Genomic DNA, 26231 nt, shown 5'->3' with positions numbered 1-26231 from the left:
AAGATAACATAAGCTAATATTTTTAGGAATAACTGCTATGCATTTTGGAAATCACATAAGTTCCGCTGAAAATGGGACATGGGCTGCTAAGTCACTTGGGTTTCTAAATGTCTTCTGTGCTTTCTGGAATGAGAGGATTGGACTAGAAAGACAACCTTCCAATTATTTAAAAACATGAAAAATAAAATTTAAACTTGATTACCTAGTTTTGTATTTGATCCCACCTTTATATTTAGTGAAGCATTATTAAATGAATTTTATATAAAATAAATATACTGCAATTGTTGCTAACAATAATGAGAGAGGAAATACCAACTATAAATTCTCTTTTTTTTAATTTCTTTTTAATTATTATATCTAATTTCTCATAGTGCTGTGCTTGGAAGCCTCAGTTATAAAGCCAGGATCCCATTATATCAGCTGTTCTACAAAAAGAATTAAATGCTCTCTTTTGCAAAGGGTGCCTATATGTCTATATATGAAGACATGAGTCAACAGATGGATACTGACAGCTAGATAGAAGAATGCCAGAAACCTGTCAGACAATACTGGTCAATATGATAGGCAGTGATATCAGCACACAAATTGTGTCGCTGATATCCTTTTTTTTTTTTCTTAGGTGTTATAAAGGACATTTGCAGAAGGGATTTGAAATTGGTTAATGAATTGGCTTTGTGAATGTTAACTCCTCTTTCTACACAGTATAAATGCTGAAGGTTTCCTAAGTGGGTTTTGCTGATCAGTTGTTTGCAGACTTTCAGATAGTGCACTTAATTTAGTGTAACATAAATTGCGATTTTGAATTATACACTGTATTCATAGTAGAATTTACATCAGGTCTGTAAGAGGATAGCATTTCACAGATACCACTTAGATAGCACTTCTGTCTAAATACTGGATCAGGTTGTAACTATGACAACCTAGCAGATACAGCTGCACTGTGAGAGCAGAAATTCTGTACTGCATCTTTTCAATAACGGATAATTTGATTGTGAAACAGTAACTCTGTTCCTTTTTTGCAAAGTAGTCATTTTGATTAGCTGTATCTAATGCAAAAAAGTATAGTGAGAATTAAACTGTAAGCTTTAAAATGTACCTGATTTTTCCTTTTGTAATTGCCTCCATTTTTTATTTATTTATTTTTAACCATACAGGTTAGTGCTGTTCTGAGGGACACTGGAGTCTCTTGGTACTAATACGAAACAATATAGTAGCAATAGGACATTTAATTTTAACTCATCCTTAATATAAGTAGTAATGTCATCTTTGGTGTTTTTTGTTTGTTTGTTGTTTTTTAAAAAAAAGTCATTCACTTGTGCTTCTTTCTCATTTTTCCCCTTCTGAAGAAATGTAGAACATTTTTGTTGCTTAAAGGGGCAAAAAGCAAAATAGAGCTCCTTCTTTCAGGGACAGTATTTATTGAAAATAGTCATCCTTTTTACTTCGTATATAACCACCTTCTCAAACGTCCGGTCACTTTAGATACTTGCTACAGAGTTCCATAGAATGCTGAATAAAAATAGAGAATGAACGAAATACAAAAGGACAAAATTAGCACCTAAAAAAATCCAGCAGGATTTTAGACTAGTCTGTAATAAAACAGAAGGCCTTAGCTCTACTGAATCCTATTAAATTTTTCCAGTAGGGTATCAGTTTTTCTTCTGCTCACTTACACGTAAACATGCATGATTTTATCTTTAAAGCCTAGCAGTTGAACAAAGCTAAGTGGAAGGCTTAAGACAGATTTTGCATGTTGCATTAAAGTGAGTGCTAGGTCACAGAAGAATGAATTGCAGCTGGAGCCTGGGATTAATATACAAAGTGAGCCAGGTTGTGGTAGTCAGGGAAACAGCAGGCACAAATGTCGCTGAGAAAATGAAAAACAAAATCAAGTCCATTCTGTGAATTTTCTGTCAGCAATCTCCATGGGTCAAGGCATTAAGATCTATATTCTTACAGATAATGCCACATAATGTTGACTGGTTTCTGATTAATTCTGATGAACTGTTCTCATATTTTTATTGCTAGATCCACAGGAAAGGAGTTTGCACTGAAGATCATTGACAAGGCTAAATGCTGTGGAAAGGTAGCGTACAACAATTTACATGCATAAGAATAATAGCAGAAACAGCACGAGCAGCTGCTCATTAGTCATAAATGGTGGGTGTGTTTGGGTTTTCTGACTGTCTGTTCAACAGGGTGATGATATTCCATCCAAGAAGCAAAGCAGTGAGTGTTAGTCTGCTAGATTATAGAGTTAAAAAAAAAAAAAACCTGTACCAATCAGAGAGAAATTGATGAAATATAGCCTGATGATTTTGATCTGTAAAACATAAGAGGAAATTTGCTGCTATATCTGTATTTATATAATTCCCTTCCCTCTCTGCCTCTTACTTTTATCTTTTTATGGCTATACATACTCCTTTTATATACAGAATATATATTTGGAAAGAAATTTTCTCAACCATTTCTTTCTGTTTATTTAGTTTCACATCCTTGAGAACAAAGATCTCTTAACAAGAGAATTCATTATGCTTTATTTTTAATACATTAGAAAAAGACAAAAATTTCCTCCGCAACAGAAGAGCATGTTACGTAATGGAAGTAAGTATCCTAGAGTTTCACACACCACCTCACAACTACAGGGATTTTAAAAACAAGGAAAAAAATCAACAACAGGTAAAACACAATCAAGAATGTAGACTATGTGTTAGAACAAATAACAAAAACATAAAATACTTCTATTTTAACTGCGTTGCCTGTGAACAATATACCTTAAAAACAAGGTGCTCTTGAGGAGCTTGACTCAAATGGATAGTTTAGCGTTAGCTAAAAGAAAACTTGGGGCACAGTATTAATTAACAATCAAATTCTGGATTAAAGACTTTGAGAGCAGGACATGAATTCCATTCTCTCAAGGTTACTAAAAAGACAGTCTTTTTTGATGCAAATACCTTATTTTGTATGTAAATGACCACACTGAAATGATTCTGAAGTTAACTTTGCAACCAAGTCAGGCTTTTAATTCAGTGGTATCCTTTTTGTCAATTACATGGAGTAACTGCTTACAGTACAGTTCTGAGTCACAAATGCTAGAAGTGACCTTGTAGGATGCTGTTGTAAGTCTGTGTGATGTTCTTTGTATGCTAAGGAGCGGCACATTACCGGATACTAATTGTATACTAGCATTACTTGCTATGATGACTTGCTCTGGACCTCTGCTTAGAGGTGCTCTAACAGAAATGGTCAATCTGTGGAGATTTTAAGTTGTGTATTAGGTAGTAGGAGATGAATGTTCCCTCCCCCCATCACTTTTTCTCATATTCTCTAAGTTTATTTAAGGGAGAATTTAGAAAGGAATCTTAAAAATGTATAACCACAAGAAAAACAGTGCTAGAATTGCCTTACTGAGATTTAAATGTTGGCATTTCTTCGGCTGTTGGAAGGACGAGCTAGTGTGGTTTACTGCAAAAGAAAACTTCTGGGTGATTTTTACTGCTTGCAGCTTCAGATGTTTCTGTTACTTGTCTGAGTCAGCCTCTTAAGTATCATGAATTGGAATGGTCTGGAGACAGACAAGCCATTCTATGCAGTAGATTTTAGACTTATTTTCTAGTTAGCATTGCTGCTACTTCAAAACAAACAAAAAAGAACAAAAGAAGAATAACACTATGGATGTACACCTGTCTGTTTTGAAAGGACCAGTATCTGTATAGCTGCATACAGATGTGTTGTGTGTGTGTGTGTGTGTGTGTGTAAACAGAGGACTGTGGTTAAGAAGATGTTGATAGCTGTTAGGGCAGTGCCAGAACTGTCGAGAAAGAATTTCAACAAATAAAATACTTAAAATTTGCTACAGCTTAGTCCTTCCTCACCCTCTCTCACATGCCAAGATAAGCCCTATCTTAAAAACAACCATCTGAACCAAATATGCATGACTTGTAAGTTGCTCACTGCTCTCTAGCAATTTATGTTGGATGTCCTAAAACTTGAATACAGTTGACTAATGCATTTTCTACAAGCAGGCTAAATGTTAATTATGTGTTAATTTATCTGTAAATAAAACATATGAATGTAGACTAAAATCTATATTGTACTATCCAGGAGAATGTTATAAAAAGTTTTAGAATTATTTTTATAAATGACAAAAATTGACAAACCCATTGTTGTGGTTGAAAATAAGTAACTGTACACTAGTCAGCATGTTGAAGACAGGCATCAAAACAGTAGCTCAGCAACATTTTGGAATCTTTTTTAAATGAACATTATTAGTAGTGATTTTAAATAAAGATCACTTATGCCTTGGTTTTTATTTAAAACAATTAACAATTGAGTCAAGTTAAATGAAGAAGGCATAGGTGAAGCATAGTGTCTCAGTCAGAATTAATGGATATAATAAATTGAGTATGTTACCTGTTCCTTAGGTAGAAAAATCTATAATAAGATTCTAGATTTTGTTTGGACTATTAACACTAGTTTTGAATTTACAGGCTTTCATCCATAAGGCTTAGTATGCTGTGGCTGTTCACTTTTGTCTGATGATGAAATTCAGCATTGTGTTTAACAAAATTGCTTCATGTTTGTTTGTGTTTGTTTTTTTTTTCTCCAGAGCACGTTTGCTTGGAGCAGACATATGTTTGTTCAGAATGACAATTGATGCTCTTTCAAATTGAATTTCAAAGGTGTGACTGTTGAACCCATATATGCCGCACTGTACTCACCAAATGAGATGCACACATGGCATGTGGTTTCTGAGTTACATAGCCACATAAAGCTTTGGCAAGAGCACTATAAATAACCCTGGAAATAGAAGTTAAAGTAGCATAAGATCTTTAATCACTGCTTATGCACAATGGATCACATCTACCTCTCGTGCTCTGCTCACAAATGCATGAATTGCATGCTACTAATCAGTGCATTAAACATTAGTAAGTTCAAACTCCGGTGAGATGATTTGATATCTGCCAAAGTAAAGGAAATTTCTGTTTTAAGCAGGCCTTGTTACTTAAAGGGAACCCTACATGCAGTATCTGTATTCCAATGTTTATAACAAAAAACGCAAATCATTCTTCCAATGAAAGGAGCATGTAGTTTTCTTCACTCTCCAGTGTTAACCAAGTGCTAAGACGTATTGGAAAACAAAACATCCTGAAACTAGTTGTTCTTGAAACCCCTTATTTTCTCAGAAGTATAAGGAAGGGGAAATAAAACTCAATCTGTGTGCTCTTAAGCTGTTGGAGCCACACTGACTTAACTGAGCAGGTACCTATTTTGCAGATTGTAAATCTGAACATACATATAAAATGAACTGAAATCTATAACCAAATCAGTTATCATATTTTTCACATATATAATCCATGTCCTTTTTAAAGTGCCGGTCCTTGAAATTAAATCCTAGGTAATCTGTCCTTGAGTAACCTACGCTAAATGAGAGGTGAGAGCTGGAGTGGATCAAGAACATGTTAACTATTGCTGGGGGGTGGCAGGCTACAATGATCCAGGTTCATTGATGTTCTGAGCATCCTAATACCCTCATAAGGAATATAATCTGCACTTCCTGAATTGCTGTCGTGTTCCGGGGTCTTTTTTTGGAGATAATCCATGGGTTATGTGTTTGAAATGTGGTATTTTAAATTAACTGCTGAAGTTCAGTTGGGCTAAAATACAAGTTAAAATCCAGCAGCTGACAATAGTTCTTTACTACATAATGAAATATCAAAATGAGTGCTCACTGAAGAGCTGATCAAAGGAAAAGGAAATTGGCCATTTTGTGTCTATTCATATAAACCTCTCTACTCTTTTACTGACCAGGAACACCTGATTGAAAATGAAGTATCTATTCTGCGTCAAGTGAAGCATCCAAATATCATCATGCTGATAGAAGAAATGGACACCCCAACAGAACTCTATCTGGTAATGGAGTTGGTCAAGGTAAGACTAAGGGTTTAAAAAAAAAAAAAAACAATTCTCTGTGCTAGTCAAGGATGTAATGTCTAGGAGAAATATATCTAGAAAGTATAATCAGATAAGATTTTAGTGGCAACCTCCATTTTTAATCATGCAAATATTCTTGTCAGTCAGTTACATTCATGGGATTTACATCTCTTCAATTTTAATTAGACTATTTGCATGCAGGTTTGAGGTAATTTTGCAAAGTATGTGCACAGCTTAGAGAGAAGCGGGTAGTGTTTTTTTATAGCATGCTTAGAATATGCAGTAGCTAACTGTGGTGTGCATATCCCAATGGAACATTTGCGTTTATTTTGCTAATATCTTTTTTTAATCATTTCCTTTAAAGGAACAAATTCTCTTTAATTAGTTTTTCTTAGTCAACTGTAGATACAACAAATAATCTAAACTCAAATGATTATGTTCCATTAAAATTAAACCTTAAAAAATCTCACCTCTTTTGCTTGTATCAAACATTCACTTACCTTATGTCCAGTTGGCCAAAAACTTGATGGTGCTATTGTACTTGTACAGAGAAAAAAAACTCAAACTCCATTCTGCTGTCACTTTGTGAACCAAATATATAAGTTGCATCAAGTTTTATTTCTGCACTCTCTCTTATCTGTGTTCTATACATACAGAGCAGCAGTGCCCATAGGGTTGATCAGCATGTCAGATACAAACTAGTGCAACTCATCACTTTTTATTTCTGTCTGAAACATTGTTAGATTCAGGAGTCCCCAGCAGAATGGCTGCCAGCTTGGGAAACTCTGAAGAAAGTCTGTAATTGTTGAATTCATAATTTTTCTAACATCCCATTTCTCTCCCTTTCTAGATGTTATTTTTATGTAATTGAGGCGTCTCTATTTTTAAAAAAGTTTGTTTTTTTTTTTTAATATTTTAATAGTTTACCATCTTGGTGCATATTTCCTGGATTTCTGCTGCTTTTCCACGTGTACTGAAATGCTTGGAATGCCACCCACAGTGGCTCAGATAAATCACTCCTACAGCTGTATCCAGGGTAACCATCATAGAGACACCCACGTAAAACTCATGGCAATGACTGGAAATGCTGCATTAGTAACTCATTTACGTGTTGTTGTATATTCCAAGAGAAATAGGGTATTCTAGTCAGAGACTGCACAACTGGCCTACTCTGAAATCACCTGGAAGTTCTGCACTTCAAAGGCATCCTGTTTAGCTACATTTATTTGACATTTTCACAATATATCCAATATTTCCAATTTGTAGTTCATTACAATTGCTACATTTTTGTGTTATGTTAGGCTTTTTTTTTTTTTTTTAGCTATTGGATTTATATTACTTTAGGCTTTATGCAAAATCAGAGCTGTTTTTTGCTATATGAAAGTAGTATTACACTGGTAAGATGAAAATGGAAAGTGTAGTCATGTATGTAATATAAACAAGTAATCAGAAAGATCAATAGAATGAAATCAAGACCAAAAAAGGGCTGTGCTTTGTGGATGACTCAAGTCACGGTATAGTATCTTGGTGACAAAATCATCTTTTCCCAAATCATTTCTTTTTTAAACTCTTTAACAGGCCTCCAAGCATGTCTTTTGTACAGGAAGATTTTACATGGTGTTTTTACAAGGTATCTTCAACATCTTAATTATTTTTCCTGAAGCGATCTGTTATCTTTCCATTGCTTTAGGGAGGAGACCTATTTGATGCTATCACTTCTTCTACAAAATACACAGAGCGAGATGGGAGTGCAATGGTCTACAATCTAGCCAGTGCACTCAAATACCTTCATGGTCTCAACATTGTGCACAGAGACATCAAGCCAGAAAATCTCCTGGTATGTCCCATTTATTTTCTAATATTTTATCTTACTTTGTTCTCATTAATGCAAATGCTTGTAGATAAATGTCAAAGAGCTGAGTAGAGAACATGAGGAATATTAATTTAGAATAAGTATGTATAAAATAAATCTTCTGCCATGAGATAGCAATCACCATAACCCAAATGAGCTGTGCTCAAACATGTCCTTAGACCTATCTTTATTTACATTTCTATTGGCTGCCATTTGGGTAAGTGGGAATATTGTCTCACAGAACAATGAATTTTAAAGCTGTGTTGATGAATTATTTATTACATTTTGCAAGTGGGAGAGAAGGTGGGCTGCGTGCCATTTCTTTGAGTGATCATATGGTTATCTCAAGAAAATTTTTTTCTTCTTCTTTCCCTGTCATAGCAGGAACATCTTTCTGATGACTTACTAGTATTCTAGCCCTGAACCAGCTCTGTACAAACATTTCTTTTGTGATAGGTCACTGACTACATTTTATTCTCAGCAGAGATATAAAATGAGTCTGTTGACAAGAATTACCATGAAATCTGCTTTGGGAACTGCTTGGGATACAGTGCACAGAATGGGAACAGGGTGCTGCCTTGCTTATATACAGAGGTGATAATCAGGTATTACAGATTGGGTATGAGATAGCACATGTGGTGCACTGAACAACCAACCCTGCTTGAGTGACTGTCAGCAGGAATGCTAGTAGCATTCATCAACACTTGATAGGCATTTCTTAAAGCCTTCTGTGGTGTTTGTCGATCACATTTAACATGGAGTCATGGATTATCCCAGAGCAAATTTTGAACTATTAGAAGGATGTGGTTATAAGCTGAAAATATTTTCTAATTAATAGTCAATTCTTTCCCAACCAATTCCACTGGCAGTCTTTAGCAATTGAAATCAGCCCTCAAATAAATTAGATTGTTTAGCAAAAGAAAGAGGGGGAGGCTTCTCCTGGAAAATGTAGACACAGCAGCATAGCATATAAAGGAAGGAGAACGAAAGTGGAAGTTTCACCTCTTTTCAGCACCTTTTCAAAAACAGTCAGTCCAAAGAAATTTTAAGCTCTCATTAGTATTTGAATACGTTACAAATAGGCACAATGTTCTTTATGTCTAGGAAGCCTAAAGAGATTCTTGACAGATGCAAGACTTATTCACAATGATTACAATGTCAGCGTGTTAAGATAGCATACTGGTATTGAATGTAAATGCAAATATTTCCCGTCAATTGCCACCTGTACTTGGAAGTAGTTAGGTCTTTTGCACAGGGTCACCCAGCTGTCTGAATTCTGTTCTCTTTACCAGTCATGCATTCAAAAATACAAACTATAAGAGTAATAGCAGGTACGAAGTTGCTGTATCAAGGATAAAAACATTTCCATTAACGATATGAATTATACAGAGGAATGAAGGAAGGTATTGCTGCCTTAGTGTTACTCAGTTGTTTGAAGAAACCGAACAAATTCAGCCATTCTAGAGATGCTGGAGTCCTGTGTTCTAGAACCTAGATCCCACTGAAATCACGATAACAACATAAACATTTATTTTAAGAACAAAACCAGTATTAATTTATATGGAATGTGTCCTTATAATGTCCTGTGCTTTTGTTCTTTTTTTTTTCCTTGTTATTACTGTCATATAATGCTTGTCTTTCTATTAGAAACTACCTTCTTTCCCATGCAAAATAACTCATAACAAGATCTGCTAGATTCTTTATGAGGCTTTTGCATAAGATGCACTTGTATCTGCACAGAACCTTGGATACTTCGTAGTCAGCTTTCTCTTTACTGAACTCTTCTAGTATAGCTGCACCTGTGAGACTAAGTTTAGGTAAAACATGCCTATGGTTTAAAAAATCTTTCACTGACCAGATATTCCAATCTGATTGTGACCTACAAATTGGCAGCTACAATAAATTGCAAGTATGTGATTATATTTTTTGTATTATATTTAAAATCTATCTGTGTTCTGGGATTGGTCCCCCGCGTATTAATTGCTTGAGGCTTGTGGTCTGATTTTAGCTGGCAGACAGCTCCGTTGAACAGCAGCTCCAGCTGCACTGTGGCAAAAAGTTGCCATACCATTTTTCTCTTTTTTCTTTAGAGCAAGGAACCGGAAACATCACCCCAACCCATAATTTAACAGTCAGCATAGCCATGGTCTCACAAAGGGAATAATTTGTTGCTGTGTCATGGAACAAGCCGAGGGGAAGTACCATCTCTACTGTGCTGATCTGACAATATTGCACCTTACTCAGAGCAAGCTGTGCGGTCACCTTCAGTTATTTTAAGGGCTTTTACATGTGTCTCTAGCCTCAGACTGTATTTCTTGGGATATCTTTTTGGAAGATATTGGTGGTGGACTGACTTCGCTACTTCCATAGAAATGTTATGTTTGAGAACTGTTACCTTTTCATCTCTTCTGGTTTTGGTGACCAAGTATTCATTCACATTCATTTGATGCATTATATCGTGGAAAGTAGGCAGAAGAAGAGAGTAGCACTACCAGATAACAAATAACAGTGAATTGTCTAGGGTGTTATCAGAATTAGCCATACAGATATTTTGCAGCAAGTTTGGTCTTCAGTCCTCAAGGCAGAAATTAAAAAGTAACAATGGAGACGATAAGATATATTGTAAATTTTCTGGAATTTGCCAATTATACAAACTGTCCACAGCTAAAAGTTTCATATTACTGTTCAGACTTATTTTCTGTGGATAAATTGCTTTTCTCCAGTTGTTATTTGGGGCAGAGCAGATGAGTGTTTGTGGATGTGTGTGTGATTATTTATTACAGTGTTGGCACTCCACTTTTAATTCAGTTGGTTTCATTTCAGACTTTGTCCAGACAGCTTACAGTTCTCATTTGAGCATAGTTTGTCTATGAATGGGAGTAAATATATATTGGATTCAGGAAGCAACCAAACCACAAGGACTGAGCAATTGCCAGTTGTGAAATCTTAGGATAAGAAAAGATTGGTCAAGTGACAGCTTGATTCTAAATATTTTTTTTTTCTTATAAATGCTGTTTTTCAAACAGCTACTTTTGTAGAAGGATAAAAATAAGACTGGACTCTTGCTTCCCCTGCAAAATCCATTATCTGACACGTATTGTTTTCAGATGTTTCATTTTACTTAAATGTAGCAGAACAGATGTACTTTTCTCAGTTTATTTGTATGTGATGATCATTCTTTCCAGTCATGAAAAAAAGCTGGAAAAAATTGTAGTCACGGATAGTGTCCAAAACAAATGAGCCCAGTTGTAGTCTCTAAGTGTTTTCTGATGGGAGCTCTGAATTTACAAATATACTTACATTGAATTTCATGCTGAGAAACAAGTACATGAGGATTCATTGGTGAAAGTGACATTGCTCAGTAGAAAGCAAAATTAAACCTAATAGGGAGGAAGGTGGAGATTTCATAACAATTTAAGTAACAGCTCACTCCATTCTTACATAAACACTTTTTTTAATAGACTATTGAATATTTTATGAGTGAAGATTAACATAACAAGGTGTGCATCAAGATGCAATTCCTATAAGATGTTTATGTTAGGTAAGACAAAACTATTACAGCCTTCAAAATAATGTCCCTTGTTTTGGGATGGAAAAACAATCTATTCAACAGTTATAAAGACTCTAGAAGTTTGTGCTATATTTCCGTAGTAGATTATTTTATTTATTCACAGATTCACAGATTTCTCTAGGTTGGAAGAGACCTCAAGATCATCGAGTCCAACCTCCGACCTAACACAAGTACTCCACTAAACCATATCCCTAAGCTCTACATCTAAACGTCTTTTAAAGACCTCCAGGGATGGTGACTCCACCACCTCCCTGGGCAGCCCGTTCCAATGCTTAATAACCCTTTCGGTAAAGAAGTACTTCCTAACATCCAACCTAAAACTCCCCTGTCGCAACTTTAGCCCATTCCCCCTCGTCCTGTCACCAGGCATGTAGGAGAACAGACCAACCCCCACCTCTCTACAGCCTCCTTTCAGGTAACTGTAGAGAGCGATGAGGTCTCCCCTGAGCCTCCTCTTCTCCAGGCTGAACAAGCCCAGCTCCCTCAGCCGCTCCTCGTAAGACTTGTTCTCCAGACCCCTCACCAGCTTGGTCGCCCTTCTCTGGACTCGCTCGAGCACGTCCATGTCCTTCCTGTAGCGAGGGGCCCAAAACTGAACACAGTACTCGAGGTGCGGCCTCACCAGAGCCGAGTACAGGGGCACAATCACTTCCCTCGACCTGCTGGCCACACTGCTTCTTATACAGGCCAGGATGCTGTTGGCCTTCTTGGCCACCTGAGCACACTGCTGGCTCATATTCAGCCGACTATCCACCAATACTCCCAGGTCCTTCTCGGCCAGGCAGCTTTCCAGCCACTCATCTCCCAGCCTGTAGCTCTGCTTGGGGTTGTTGCAGCCCAGGTGCAGGACCCGGCACTTGGCCTTGTTGAACTTCATGCAGTTGACCTCAGCCCATCGCTCCAGCCTATCCAGATCCTCCTGCAGAGCCTTCCTGCCCTCGAGCAGATCGACACACGCACTTAGCTTGGTGTCGTCTGCAAACTTACTGAGGGTGCACTGGACGCCCTCATCCAGATCATCAATAAAGATATTAAAGAGGACCGGCCCCAGTACCGAGCCCTGGGGGACTCCACTAGTGACCGGCCTCCAACCAGATTTGACTCCATTCACCACAACTCTCTGGGCCCGGCCATCCAGCCAGTTTCTAACCCAGCGAAGCGTACGCCAGTCCAAGCCCCGAGCAGCCAGTTTCTCGAGGAGAATGTTGTGGGGAACGGTGTCAAAAGCCTTACTGAGGTCAAGGTAGACCACGTCCACAGCCTTTCCCTCATCCACCAAGCGCGTCACTTGGTCATAGAAGGAGGTATATTTAGGTAGCTTTAGAGTTAGCGATCAAGAAGTACTTAAAACACCTTAACAATGTAAGGTCTCTAGAAAATTACATAGAAATGAAAGATATATTAGATACAGCAGAAATCTCCACGCATAGAATTTATTAGCAAGTGTAAGTATTATTATTTAAAAAAAACATGGTCATAAGCTGAACAGAGAGCTTAATTTAAACATCTGTCTTTCAGCCAAAGCTTTGTTTCATTTCTAAGCATTATGTGCCAACTCCTGTTCTAGTCTAGGTGTCTTTATAGAGACCAGGATTCCTTCAGTGTAACGTGGTTTTACCGTAGCGCAAAGACATGGCCTAACTGGAGCCAAGAGTTATACAGTTTCCTTGTTTTTTTTTTTCTTGGACATTTATGTCAGTCACATTAAGAAGTTACTGTGTGTGTCCTGGACAGCAACCTACCATTTCTCAGATGTATAATATAGCCATCTTTAAGTTTTATGTAAAATTACAAAATATTAGTAAGAGAAATTTTAAGTTCTTGGCTTTTTAAGAACTTGTAAAGACTAGAGTGTCCAGAAGCAGAGTAAACTATAGCAAGAAAATATTTTCATATATTTCCTTTTTCAAATTGAGATTACTTATGGCTGGACTGTCAAGAGAAGCCTGTTCTTTGAAAGTCTATAGCTTAAAACACATTCAAGAATCATGGACCTTAACCCAGCTGTAATACAGGACTGTTGAAGTTACATCTTATTCCTACCTTCTCAGTGTGACAATGATTATTTTCTAAGTAAATCAAAAGATTAACAAAAAAATGCAAATAGCCTCTTCACCATTCTGTTTCTCTTTTCCCAATTCTAGGTTTGTGAATATCCAGATGGAACCAAGTCTTTGAAGCTAGGAGACTTTGGACTGGCAACTGTGGTTGAAGGACCTTTATATACCGTTTGTGGTACGCCCACATATGTGGCTCCAGAAATCATTGCAGAGACAGGGTGAGGATAAGTAACTTAAGACATAGGTCTTGTAACCAGATATTTTTGGCAGGTAGCTCCTACCTGCTGTAAGAACTAGAATGCTCTAATAGGATGGTCCATCTCTTTTAACCAAAATAATTATGAGAAAACTGGCAGCATTCAGCTCCTGAAGGAGGCCAATTTCCCCACTCACCCTGTTGGTTTAATTAAACAACCCCATTTTTCTGTATCTAAACAGGTGGTTGCGTAAATCCAAAGTAATTTCGTGAAATGGCAGAACTTAACCAGTCTTCTATCCTACTAGACAAGAGCTCTCCATTCCATCTTAGCTGACTCTTGCCTTAACTGTGAATTCGATCCTCCTAATGGAGGAAGGTTTGTTGCATTGTTTCGAGCATTGTTCAGTGCATTTGTCATATGGACAAATATTTCAGAGCTGCAGTGATCTCAAATGTCAAAGTGCATTTCATTGGCATGTTTTACATTTGGACAAACTGAAGCTACTGAATAGGAAAAGAAATAAAAGAAAAAAATCTCTTGTTGACCTCTAGTGCTTTAATTTCTTTGCTTTAAATAAAGGTGCAGTTCTTTAACCCTGTGTTACTCATTCATTTAGGAAACTGGAGAATCTTTCTTGTTGCTTAGCAACACATAATAATGTCAGATGTAGTTACTCCAGTATGGGGACTAAGAAGACACATCCTTGTCTTTTATCGCCAGTGATTCTGGATTGGGAAACCTTGATGCCGAATTGAATCGGGGTAGTGAGGGGGGCAGGGATGGAATTCTGTGGAAAATGATGTTATCAGGGCTTTCTAAGTCTGTGAAGGACCCTAAGTAAAATCCATATCATCAGCAAGCAATTTATAGCAGAATCACAATGTATGTTCATGTAATTTTCATCAATTGTTTGATTGAGTTTTATTTTTCAGTTGAGCACAAGTAACGCAATCTTGTTTACTCAGGTATGGCTTAAAGGTAGATATTTGGGCTGCAGGCGTGATCACATACATACTGTTATGTGGATTTCCACCTTTTCGAAGGTGAGTGTCACTGTATCTCCTTTCTGTAAGTAAGCCTTATCTGTCTCCTTAGAAAAAAAATGGATTAGACTGATACATTTCCTTTACCTGCTTGGTCCTTTATAAAAGTGGTTTCAGTTGTCCCGCTTGTCATGTTTTGGGATTTTATGTCCTTAATTTTCTATAGGAGCAGCTGGCATACTGCTGTGTCCGGAGATGTGGTAATGGTGGTGTGAGAGCATAGTTTTTCCTTTTGTCTGCTACATTGGACCCAGTTGAATGAATGAGTATACTTTGCCCTCTTGTGGCAGCTTTCTGGTTTTGTGTTAAGGGAAAAAAAGTTAATAGTATACTGAGGCGAGGGGAAGAATTTATGTTGCATTTTTAATTTTGTTAATCTTTTTTGGCAAGCGTCATATGGTTGATGAAGTTTGTTAACACGATTCTCGCTGCTTAATATCCCTGTATGCATGAAGTCTACTAAAAGTCAGATGGATGTGCTTCGCTTCTCTGTAATTTTTTTTGCCAGGGAATGAGAAGGAATTAGCACATTTTAATCAGGAATTCTCTCCTTCCCGTTATTCTTGTAAATAGTGTTTGTCCATTTTTACAGCAAAACACCTAGTTTTTAACTAAAAATCACCAGACCAAATATTTTGCAAAGAATACAATATAAATGATAGTCAATGGAAAAATTATCATTTAGTTTTGGTACTTGTTTTTTGCATGTTATTAGTTTGTTTAAAACTGAAAACATGTTTTGAAAGCTATATTATACAAATAAATTACAATTGCTTTGAATACAGTTTGGGCTGAGGAGGCAAAATGTCCATACTATGCTATCAGAATCAGGACTTAACAAAGGTTAACAAGTATTTGTTGCAAAACCAACCCAAAACTACATTGTTTATAACAGAGAGTTTGAGTGGATGTTCACAGTAGTTGGGGCCAACAAACAATTAAAAAAAAAAAAACAAAAAACACTGCCTCTGCTTCCTGAATATTTATGATACCATACTTTTGATAAAAAGGTACTTACCCCCTCAGTAGCCTGCCAGTACTCAGTGGATCATGTGTTTTCCATATCATCTCTTTAGCTTTTGAAAATTCTCCTGTTGCACTAGCTTAGTACAAGAGACTCGTTTCACTACACTTCTTCCCATGTCATAGTCTTTTTGTGGCAGGTCCTTTAGTGCTAGGCTGGCAAGTGACTTATTTTTGAATCACCTTTACTGTCAATGCATGATGTGTTAGCTATGTAGTCTCTATTCCAGTAGAAGTATTACTTTTCTGTTCTTATTACTCCTGATGGTGTAACTATGGCAAAGACCTCAGAAGTGCTGCCACTATATAAGCCTGCAAATTATGCTCTTGTAACAATTGATATAAAATCATTTCTGTCCCATTTCAAAATCAAATTAAAAAAAATCGTGCCAGACTTCTTTCTTCTGATCTTTTTAAATTATTGCTGTTCTACAGTGAAAACAACCTTCAGGAAGACCTTTTTGATCAGATACTCGTTGGGAAGCTGGAATTTCCTTCGCCCTACTGGGATAACATCACTGATTCAGCAAAGGTACTGATACGTTGTCTAACATGGAAAACAGTGTCTGACAAGCCACTGAAAAGACTGTACCCTGTTGAAAATGCAGAACAAAAGATTCAGAACAGACTTACCTGCTCTTCCAGCTGCTGTGCCTTTTTAGTTAACTTAATAGTGCTTAATGAAAGCTCAGGTTTTGCAGACCTACTATCATGTTATTGTCTGAGTGAGTAAGTAAGTATAGCAAAATGGCAGTCACATTCAGTGAACATCATGTTGTTGGGTTTACTTAATGAAGGACTACTTATAGCAGGTTCAGCACTTCCCCTATAACATAACTGTCTCTGGATTTTCCCCTCCTGACGTTCTTTTAAAAGAAGAATGATTGCTATGTGGACTGAATACAATTGACATTATTTGTTCCTATTTTACTCTAGAGCCAGTTATTAGAACTTTCCGAGAGTTGCAGCCAGCTTATTTGCCATTGCTAATAGTTCTTGTGTTATCATTGACGTTTGTGTTTAAAATGATTGATTCTGTAGGATAAAGGTTTCAAATGTTAAACCCTACTTGACAAGTTAATTCAGGTAATGTTCTCTAAATTATGTCTAAAGATTCTCATTAGCACACAGAGGTTATTTATTATCCAGCTAATGAGAAGTTGCATTTTTTCCTGAATTTCCCAATGGCTGTTACCTGAAAAGAGAGCAAATTTATTGATTTGCCAGTGTTTCCCAAGGTCCAGTCATCTCCTACTCTTCCAGACTTGCATTAAGAACAAACAAGGCCCTCAATCTTGGTACTAGAAGCTGTCTTTCACTTAAGATTTACACGGACTAAGTGACTTGGCTGGTTGAGAAACCTCTCGGTTTGTACGTTATTTGCATGAAGAAGCCTTTTCTCAAAACTGAAATGATTATAATCTTGAAATACTTATGAGGAGTGAATATGACTGACAATTTGGAGGTTATAAAAAGTTTTTGAAGGGGGAATTTGGCTCTAATTACATTAATTTGTTCATAAGGGAGAAGGAAATATTTGTCTTGATAGGCTTGTAGAACCAGGAATTACATCAGTAAATTAGCTGTTAGTTACATAACAATAAACAGTTGAAGAAAGTGTGGGGGGGTTTTTTTGTTTCTAAACTTTACTGTCTGCTTTGCAATAATGACCTCTTTAAGGTTTATCATATCCATAAGCAACATAGTCTTACCATTAACAAAAGGTCCACGGAGGCATTTGATAAAGCTGAAGACACCTGCTCTAGTGCCTCTAAAACATGATGAAAGCTGCAAACAAATTATGATGAAAACCATAATCCCAAATCTTTTTTGATTTAACCACGTAATTAAGTATTTTCCCCTATCTATCTGCCTTTTCCTACACTGGGTGATTCTGAGCTGGAGAATTGCGTTAAATGTCCTTTTATTCTTCTGGTGGAACACATAAGAGAACACAGTTTTAAAATAATTTCAGCAGTTTCTTGAATTTCTGATGAAGTTTCTTACCTCTGATTTGTACTCTTTACGTACTGTGACTATGTACCTTGCCCATAGAGGATCATGTCTGTCCTAGGTTTGATTTCATTCTGGTCCCCTGCACGAATGTAGAGAACAAATTGGAACATTATCGCTGATGCTTGCAATATTTACTTTTTGTCTGGTTTTAAAAGAGTCAGTGAATCATGAATACAATAATAGTTGCACTAAGAAGAATTCAGTGCAGATAGCTCTTTTCCATTGTAATGCCCTTCCCCATTCCACTCAAACTCTTCTTTTTCTTTTTCCCTCTCCAAAGGAGTTAATTAGCCTGATGTTACACGTGAATGCTGAAGCTCGATATACAGCTGCACAAATCCTAAGCCATCCCTGGGTGTCAGTGAGTAAAGTATATTTTGTCTCTAATTTAATATTAAATCTATAAAACTAAATATTACAGTGTAGTTTTCAGAAGCAGCAACATGATTCTGCTACGCCCATTTCTGTTTATTGAACCACTAGTCCCTTCTCCAAATGTTAAAGAGATCAGCACAAGTCTGAAGTTAGCTACAGCTCTAACAGTTCTGTTAGCTACTGTGCTCTAAAAGAATAGAGCAACTATTAATAAACTATTATTAACTATTGTTATTTATTAACTATTAATAAAGCAACTATTGCGCACGTTGACATCTTGCTGCAATGCTACTTAAAAGAAATTACTATTGCCTATTTTTTCACAAGAGAAATAAAATTAGTAAATAATATATTATTTTTCACATAAGCACTAAGCTGATGACAGCTAGGTACTTCATCTTTTTGAACTGCAGCAAGAGGGAACACGGAAGCGCACTGCTTATTGATTTAAAATCCTGTTTTTATTAATAAATATTAGGTCTACATGTATATAGCCAACCTTTATTTCCACGCACATTTTAAAAGAGAGACCAATATGATATATGGAGTTCCCTCAAACATGAGAAAACAACTGTAATGATTGTGTCTATTCGTAACAGCTCCTTTCAAATGTATTTATGGCACTGTATTTTGTTTCTATGTTTTTGGGGATGTGATGGGCCATTTAAAATGCTGATATAAATAAAGCCAACTGACAAATATGCTTTTTATTTTTAACATTATAGTTATGCTCGAATAAAACTTAAAATAGTGGGACAAATTCATGGACTGAAAGTATACAGTATCACATGGCATTTTAAGAAATAGGAGGTCATAAATAAAACAGCAGTTGCTACGTTCCTTTCCTACGTAATTTCTCTTAACCAGTTTGAACCATAGCTCATGTATGAGAGGGCATTCTTTCTGGGCTGCTTATCTAAATGATTATTTCACAGGAAGTACCTCCGGATGATACAAAATTTCTCTTTTGCTCAGTTATGTTAAATATTTTATTACTATTCCCTAACTTCAATATTATGTTTGTTCTTATACAGGATGATGCTTCCCAGGAGAATAATATGCAAGCTGAAGTAACAGGTAAACTGAAGCAGCACTTTAACAACACCCTACCCAAGCAAAATAACACATCTGCTGGGGTTTCTGTCATCATGGTAAGTGAAATTAAATGGTTTTATACGTTCTATATTACACTTTGCAATTTTTCTAACAGTGCTCTATGAGCGTGTGTGGTGCAAGAATAGCAAAAGCAAAGCTAGAATAGTCTCTAATTCTAGTTTTTATCTGTGTATTGTGTGGATTCTCCCATCAGCGCTTGAGAGCAACCTAGTCTACCACAGCGTGCTAGCTGAGCTATAAAAGCAAGCTTTCAGATACATGTTAACACTAAGTAGTAGTATGTTGAAATGGAGTTTATGAATGATTTGAAATTTTTCATTATGAAAGCTGTAATATTGTTTTTAATCATACTGATCACCTAGTTAGTTAAGTTGGCTCTTCCCAGATGCCAAACCAATGTTTGATCTTGAGCATGCTGTTGTTCAATACTATGCTTGTGGGGAAACCAGAATCCCTTTTGGAAATTTTTCTTAATATTGAATATTTACCACATTAATTTTGTCCCAGTCTAACCACATGTATGTTCCCTAAGGGGGTACTTTATTCAAAGCATATGAAGGAACTCTGATGACCTATAGCTTAACTTACATAAGCAGTACTTATAGCAGGCAGATATATGAATCATGGTAGAAGAAACGCAGTTGAGTTCACTGTTGTCAGTGCTCAGAACTGCACTCGTAATTGACTAGTCACTTTTGCAGAGAAAAAGTCAACACTTCTAGAGGCTGAACTGCCATTCTTGTCTTATTGCTGTCCATTGTGGTTTAATGCAAGGGTGCACACTGTGCACAGAATATCTTCCATTATTAATAGAAAAATAAAGCCATAGCTGATAGTAATGTACCAGTGACTTCTTTCCCCGATAGAATTAATTACTCTCAAAGTCCAGCCCACTTATGTTACCAAAGAGTTGTTCTTATCAACTTAAAGTAGGCAAATTTAAATAACATGTCTGCATATATATACTTTTGCAAATGCATTTATATGAATTAAATAGGCAAAAGATCTAACATGGAAAAGTAGTAACAAAATAAAAAAGAGAAGTCAGAAAATGTATTTCAGGTTCATGCTGTTGTCTGCGTTTCATTTGACAGTTTGACTTGACAGTTTGAGAGGGACTTCAGAGCTTCATTCTTTATACTGTTGAGACTATGGATAAGCCTGAAGCTGAAAACTGGTATAAAATGCACTATATGTAATAAGAGCAATTTTAATTCTAACTCTCAGCCCCTCTCCAACTTGCATGCCACTTAAGCCTATCTCAGATCTCTGACACAGCGTAGCTTCTGGCTTCTTATTGGTGTAGATTTTTTTCCTGATTCTGTTACTACTGACATCCCTTCAGCCAGGAAAGTACACATCGTTAAAACTTTTATTTTAATTTTCCCTTTTTCTGCCTTATTTCCTCCTAACCGGTATGGAAGGATGTAAACAATTAATTATTTAGTTCTGAATGCAGCTCCCAGTTACTGCTGAAGGGAACATCTTGTTCAGAAAAAGCATAATCTAATGAGAGTTAAGCCCCCAGTTTGTTATTCTTGCCCTGGTTTATCTTGAGCACTGAAATTTAGTTATCTTCAAGTTAACAAGGTCTTCACTTGTACTAGAAATCATCACTTAAAAACATTCAGACAAGCACAGTATTGTAATTCTCATGTATTGCAGTGCATTGCTAAATCAGCAATATATATTTAATGGAATCCCTTTTAGCATCACTTCATTCAAATACTGTCATCTGGCCAATGCAGATAATACCACCATGTGGCAGATAAGTAAAACTGCACATACCTACTTCAGTGTTCTTGCACAGAAGACTTTCTGCCCTTAAAAGCATGTTGCTGTTAACTCATTACTGATTTTTTTTGTCAGTTTATAAATGTTCTGTTAATCTAAATTTGCTGCAATTGTGTTAGTTCTGCTTAAAGTAAGTCTAGTTTCTGTCCCTTGCTTCCTTCCTTTTTCCTCCTTTCCCAATGCCTGCATTGCTTTCCTCTGAGTAGGTCCAAGGCAATGGTACGTACTAACTGCAGTGCTTTGTTCTGCTGCACAAAAAATACATGTGCTCTGTTCGTCACAAGGAAAAAGGAGAAATAATTCAGCCAGTCTGAAGTGGAAAGAGCTTTACCACCACACAAAAATGCTAAAATAAAATCTTCTAAATACTTGCAAAAGAGTTTTCTATATATATAGAAATATAGAGATATCTATCTACCTATATATATAGATGCATATTTGAAATTTTCTAGGCTAGCACTGATAGATGGAACTAGTCATTTCTTATCTCCTCAGATGTATCTTAGTCTATTCCCGAGAGCTATTTTGTATATATGTACATCTTAAAGTATCTGAAAGCATTAGAAAAAATACACATCACCTCTTGTTCACACCACAAAGCTACAACATTGGATACCCTTCTATGTCCAGAGAACAGATTGACAGGTGGCACACATTCCTTGTGAATGTGACACAGACAGTAGCCCAAACTAACAAAATGTAGAACTGCTTGATGAAAGAAAAGGTGGCAATTCTATGAAGAAGAAACCAAAACCAACCAAAACAAACACAAGCAAAAACAACAAAACAAAAAACAAACCACTGAAATAAGAATTGTTTTCATAAAATACAGTCACATCAGCCATCATGTGTAACAGAGCTAGTCAGAAGGTAATCAGTCCTAACTTAATAAAAAATTTTCTTCCTCCAGAACAGTGAAATTCAACCTCCTCTCTTCAGTTCTAAAAAAAAAAGAAAAAAAAATCCTAAACTTTATTACATATGTTGTATTGCTATATGCAAGGTGTGAATGACTGTCAGAAGCTGCTGTGAGGACAGCACCATCTGCATGAGCTGTGGAAGTACTTCCTTTCCTTTCCCTTTTTAAATACCGTGCCTTGCCCCTCAAACAGCAGGAACCTATTTATTCACAATTCTTTTTCCAGCAAGTAAAAGAGGAAATGCAAGCCTGCCTGCATAGCAGCTACATTGATAATGGTAAAACTAGTGCATGTCATAGCTAATCTCAAAAGTCTAGCTACAGTTCAGCTAGACGTTCCCTTGCATGCTTCATTTGCAAAGTTGATTGCTAGAAGCAGAGAATTCAATTGGGAACTATTGAATTTTCTCCTTGTGCCTGTATGCATGTAGACTTCTGTTGTAACTTGAAAAACAGAACAAAACAAACCCCCTCACTTCAAAATACTTAACCCTTGCCTTTTAGGGGCTCTTATACTCAGTACTTGGGGCTAAAAAGCCTGTCAGGAAGGCCTTGCTGGGAGGAGGGGCATCACCAGGCTGCTGGATGATTCCCACCTAGCCTGCTCATTAAACCTCATATAGCATGCAAAAAGAGTTAACAAAACACAACAGAAAGTAGAGTTAAGCCTGAAAAATACAGGAAGGAGATCTTTGCACCTCCAGTGTGATGGATAAGAGGCAGGTGTAGGAGCCCTTGTCATTGTAATTGTACAAACAGTAATTTGAATCACTGATGTTAAGGAAAATCTAACATGGATCACCATCTTCTGTCTGTTCTACTCAGAAGGAACTGACCCATTCCCAAAGCCAATTGTCAGCAGGAAATGGAGTGTTTTTCAAAAGGAGAAAATAAAGTGGCTCTAGCTTTTTCTTGAGTTTTAATAGTTATACAAAGTAGAATAGTTCTGGCAGGAAATTCTGAGTGAGAACGATTCCAGAACAACCTGCCTTCCATATACCTGCAAACTACAGAAGTCCTCTACTTGAGAAACTGGAGATGCCAGGCCAGCTCTCTTTGCCAAAGTCAAGTAAAAAGAGAAATTCGAATTTCAGTACCCCATAATGAAAGTTTTCACTACCTAGCTACATGATCAATTTGGAGAGAGGATATTACTTTTTCTCTGCCTTGTCCTTGGTGACCTTGATGCAATAAACCATGGCTGAAACACATACATACTGAAGTTAACTTTTATCAGAAAATTATTTCAGTATCAAAACAACAAATTTTAGTGAATAGTGTCTTAGACCAATTCCACTAATACATGGAAATTATCACATTACAAAAGTCTTCTGTAACAATTTCTTCTTTTAATTGTTCAGGAGAAGGCAGAGCACCTGATCTTACTGCACGGTTAGTACATCCCAGCTCAAAATATGATTCCCAGAACTAGTGTCTTACAATGCTTACACATACATATGCAGAGGTCACTATGAAAGTGAAGCATATATTTGTACTCTGCTTTTAACTTCAAGTATCACATGTTTGTAGATTACTGTAGAAAGCCCAAGCTGCACTTGACTGGAATAAGCATACCTTGCACCACTCTACATAACTGAATAACTACAAAGAACTTAATCTGTATTAATTTAAATCTGTATTATCATTGGTAGTTAAAGCTCTTCCATGAAGCAAGTGGTTAAGCCAAGACTTACAGGGTTTTATAATGATCAATATAAGCCTTCAAACTGTGAAACAAGACCCATTGTGCTGTCCCTCCAAGTCTTAGAAAACAATGCTGAAAGACAGTTTTGACACAGGCACTACAAGATTTCCCTCTAGGTCACTTCAAATATCCTCCTAGAAATGAAACATTACACTGTGGTTTAATATAAATTTGCAGTAGCCTTCAGAGGCTATGAAAGTTGTCTGATTCAGCAGACACCACAGACTCTAAAATAATCCACCTATTGCACTACAGTGTTCTCAGTTTCCAGGATAACCTCGTCTTCATTAAACCTGTGCATTTTCAGGTATAACATTCAGAAATTAACACGGTTTTGCCACTGTATTCTGTCGGATGCAGGAGAGCTCACCTTCCTTCTTTCAACAAGAAACAGAAAAGGATTCTACTTAGAAAAATTCCTTACATTTCCATCTGTCACCCTCAAAAACTGATAGAGTTCTGTTCCTTGTGGCTACAGAAACATATATTTAAATTATATGTTTAAATTAAAAAGTATTATGTTACTTCCTGTAGCTACACAACTGCAGGTACATAAATTTTGCTAAAAGCTAATATGAAGAGTTCAGACTATATGACAACCACTTTTTTTTCCACATCAGACTTGTGAGACAAAATTGTCTGCTTGTACCATCACAGCAAACACAGGTCTCGAAGACGCATTTTTTAAAGACTGCACCATAAAAACCTACATTTAAATAAGATTTCTAATTTTATTTCTCCTTTTTTTCTGGCTCTAATGCATGCACTTGTCTTGTAGATTATTTTAACCCTGAAGTTAACTCGGGGCTTTGATTTAACTGCTGGTTTTTTTATTTTGCCTTGGGTTTCTTGTTTGTTTTTAGAACACAGCTCTAGATAAAGAGAGTCAGATTTTCTGCAGCAAGCGCTGTCAGGACTCCGATAGAGCTGGAATGGAAACAGCTTCTGCAATTACTGCTGCAGCTGATGATCCTCGTGTGACTGGGTCCAAGACCCTCCTCCCTGCTGCTTCTGAGCCAGTCAGATCCCCCTCGCTCCCCACCTCAGTGTCTCCTGAGTTTGCTGGGGATCAGCCTGGTGTGTAGGACTGATTAAACCAAGTGCAACTGAAGCTCTCTGCACTCTTGCCACAGTTACTCTTCATTTCATATGATGGTTTGTTTCCAGTTTTCTTGCACCCTCCTGTGGCAAGCTCAGGGCAGGCTCTGCCATGAGAGACTGAAATTCTAACAGCGGGTGAACAAATGTGGTCTTCTGAGTGCTCTTTGCCCTCGGTCTGGAGAACATCACTAGGGAGAAAGATTCTGGTAATGTTAGATGATTTTTAAGTTACCTGTGTTAGTTTAATTTACTGCATTCACACAGCCTTGGGCTCTGTAAGTAGACTAACTTAACTGTGTAGCTAACCATATTTTTATATAGGCGTTTGAGATGATGAACAGTTGCCAGGCTTCGCGTCTACCAGCAGGCCCCAGTGCGTTCTTTTGATGAGGAGTCTCAGAAAAGCAAGAGAGGAAGACAAGGGAAGAAAACTCATATTCACCTTCTATTCTGATGCCTCTACTTTTAGTCAAGTTTCCACCAAACTTGAAGAGGCATATTTTCATTAAAAAAAAATAAATTAGTGAACTAACTGTAAAATATCATGAGGCAAACACTGGAGATACAGGGAAAGATGGTAATTTTTGCATAAAGTTTGTTTAGACTTGCAGGCTGCAGGGTAGTGTTTAGATAATGTGAATTTAAATAAAGTGACTTGGGATATGAACACGAGCACTGGACATTTATTTGTAATGAAGACTGGAGTCAAGGAAGCCTTTTTGTTCAAGCTGTTTTCTATCCTAATCACAAATGTCGCATCCACACCTTTCTCCAGAGTCAGGCCACCTATTAGATACAACAAAATGACTTTGGAGCTGTGAACAGAGAGCCTGCTGCATGTCATCTAAGCTAGGATGGATGGAGCAGTTCCTAGTTCTAGGGCAAGCTGATAGAGGAGCTACTACAAATGGCCTCAGAAAAAAAGCTACCCACAAAAAGTAGCTGTCAGAGGTTTGTCAGTGCTATCCCCCTATTCACCTGGTGCAGGCACTGGAAACAAGGATTGGGGAGCAGCTATCCTTAATCTGCAGTCACAGGTAGATGAGGTTTTATCTTTACCATACTGCTTAGTTCAATATTGTATCTATTCAGCTTATTCTTTTCCTTTGCTTGTTCTTATGAATTGGTCATAGATCATTTTCTTTCTTAGCTATACTTTCTACTAGAATTGTAAAAGACAAGACCTGCAATAAACTTTCTAAAATTAAAACCCTCGGTCATTTATTTCTTTGAGAATTCACTTATTTTGTTAGTGGAGAGACCAACTAGGTACCTAGCAAGAAGATTTCATAAAATAAATCCAAGCATTTCCCATAACCTTTTAAAGTCCCTTGATATGTACGGAAGACAGAGGTAATACATAACTGACCATGAGTAATTGTCTCTTCAAAAGGTAAAGCAAAGTGCACAAAGTGCCAATTGATAACTTAAAGTCACAGTACAACTGAGAGATTTACAGGCATATTGACAAAAAAAATGGGTATGAAAAGGTCATAAACTATCATGAAAATGTTGGGCTAGG

The 26231-nt window shown here is 36.9% G+C and overlaps 1 protein-coding gene across 5 annotated transcripts in view; it reads left to right on the top strand.

Moving 5' to 3' along the window:
* DCLK2 (doublecortin like kinase 2) overlaps nucleotides 1-25919 on the top strand; it is an 86617-nt gene extending 60698 nt beyond the window's left edge. For 3 of the 5 annotated variants that reach the window (XM_083836365.1, XM_083836366.1, XM_083836368.1), the window contains 9 exons: nucleotides 2029-2086; nucleotides 5812-5931; nucleotides 7625-7771; nucleotides 13502-13635; nucleotides 14583-14660; nucleotides 16119-16215; nucleotides 17980-18060; nucleotides 19109-19225; nucleotides 24472-25919. In XM_083836365.1, the coding sequence (XP_083692491.1) occupies nucleotides 2029-2086; nucleotides 5812-5931; nucleotides 7625-7771; nucleotides 13502-13635; nucleotides 14583-14660; nucleotides 16119-16215; nucleotides 17980-18060; nucleotides 19109-19225; nucleotides 24472-24693 (1054 nt within the window). In that variant the 3' untranslated portion in view covers nucleotides 24694-25919. The other 2 variants (XR_014584457.1, XM_083836367.1) reach the window with 2 other exon arrangements.
* The last annotated feature ends 312 nt before the right edge of the window (nucleotides 25920-26231 follow it).

Source organism: Anser anser, assembly GCF_964211835.1.
Source record: "Anser anser genome assembly, chromosome: 4".
Classification (NCBI taxonomy): domain Eukaryota; kingdom Metazoa; phylum Chordata; class Aves; order Anseriformes; family Anatidae; genus Anser; species Anser anser.
The sequence above is the reverse complement of the archived record's forward strand: the minus strand, read 5'-3'. Positions and strand labels throughout refer to the sequence as shown.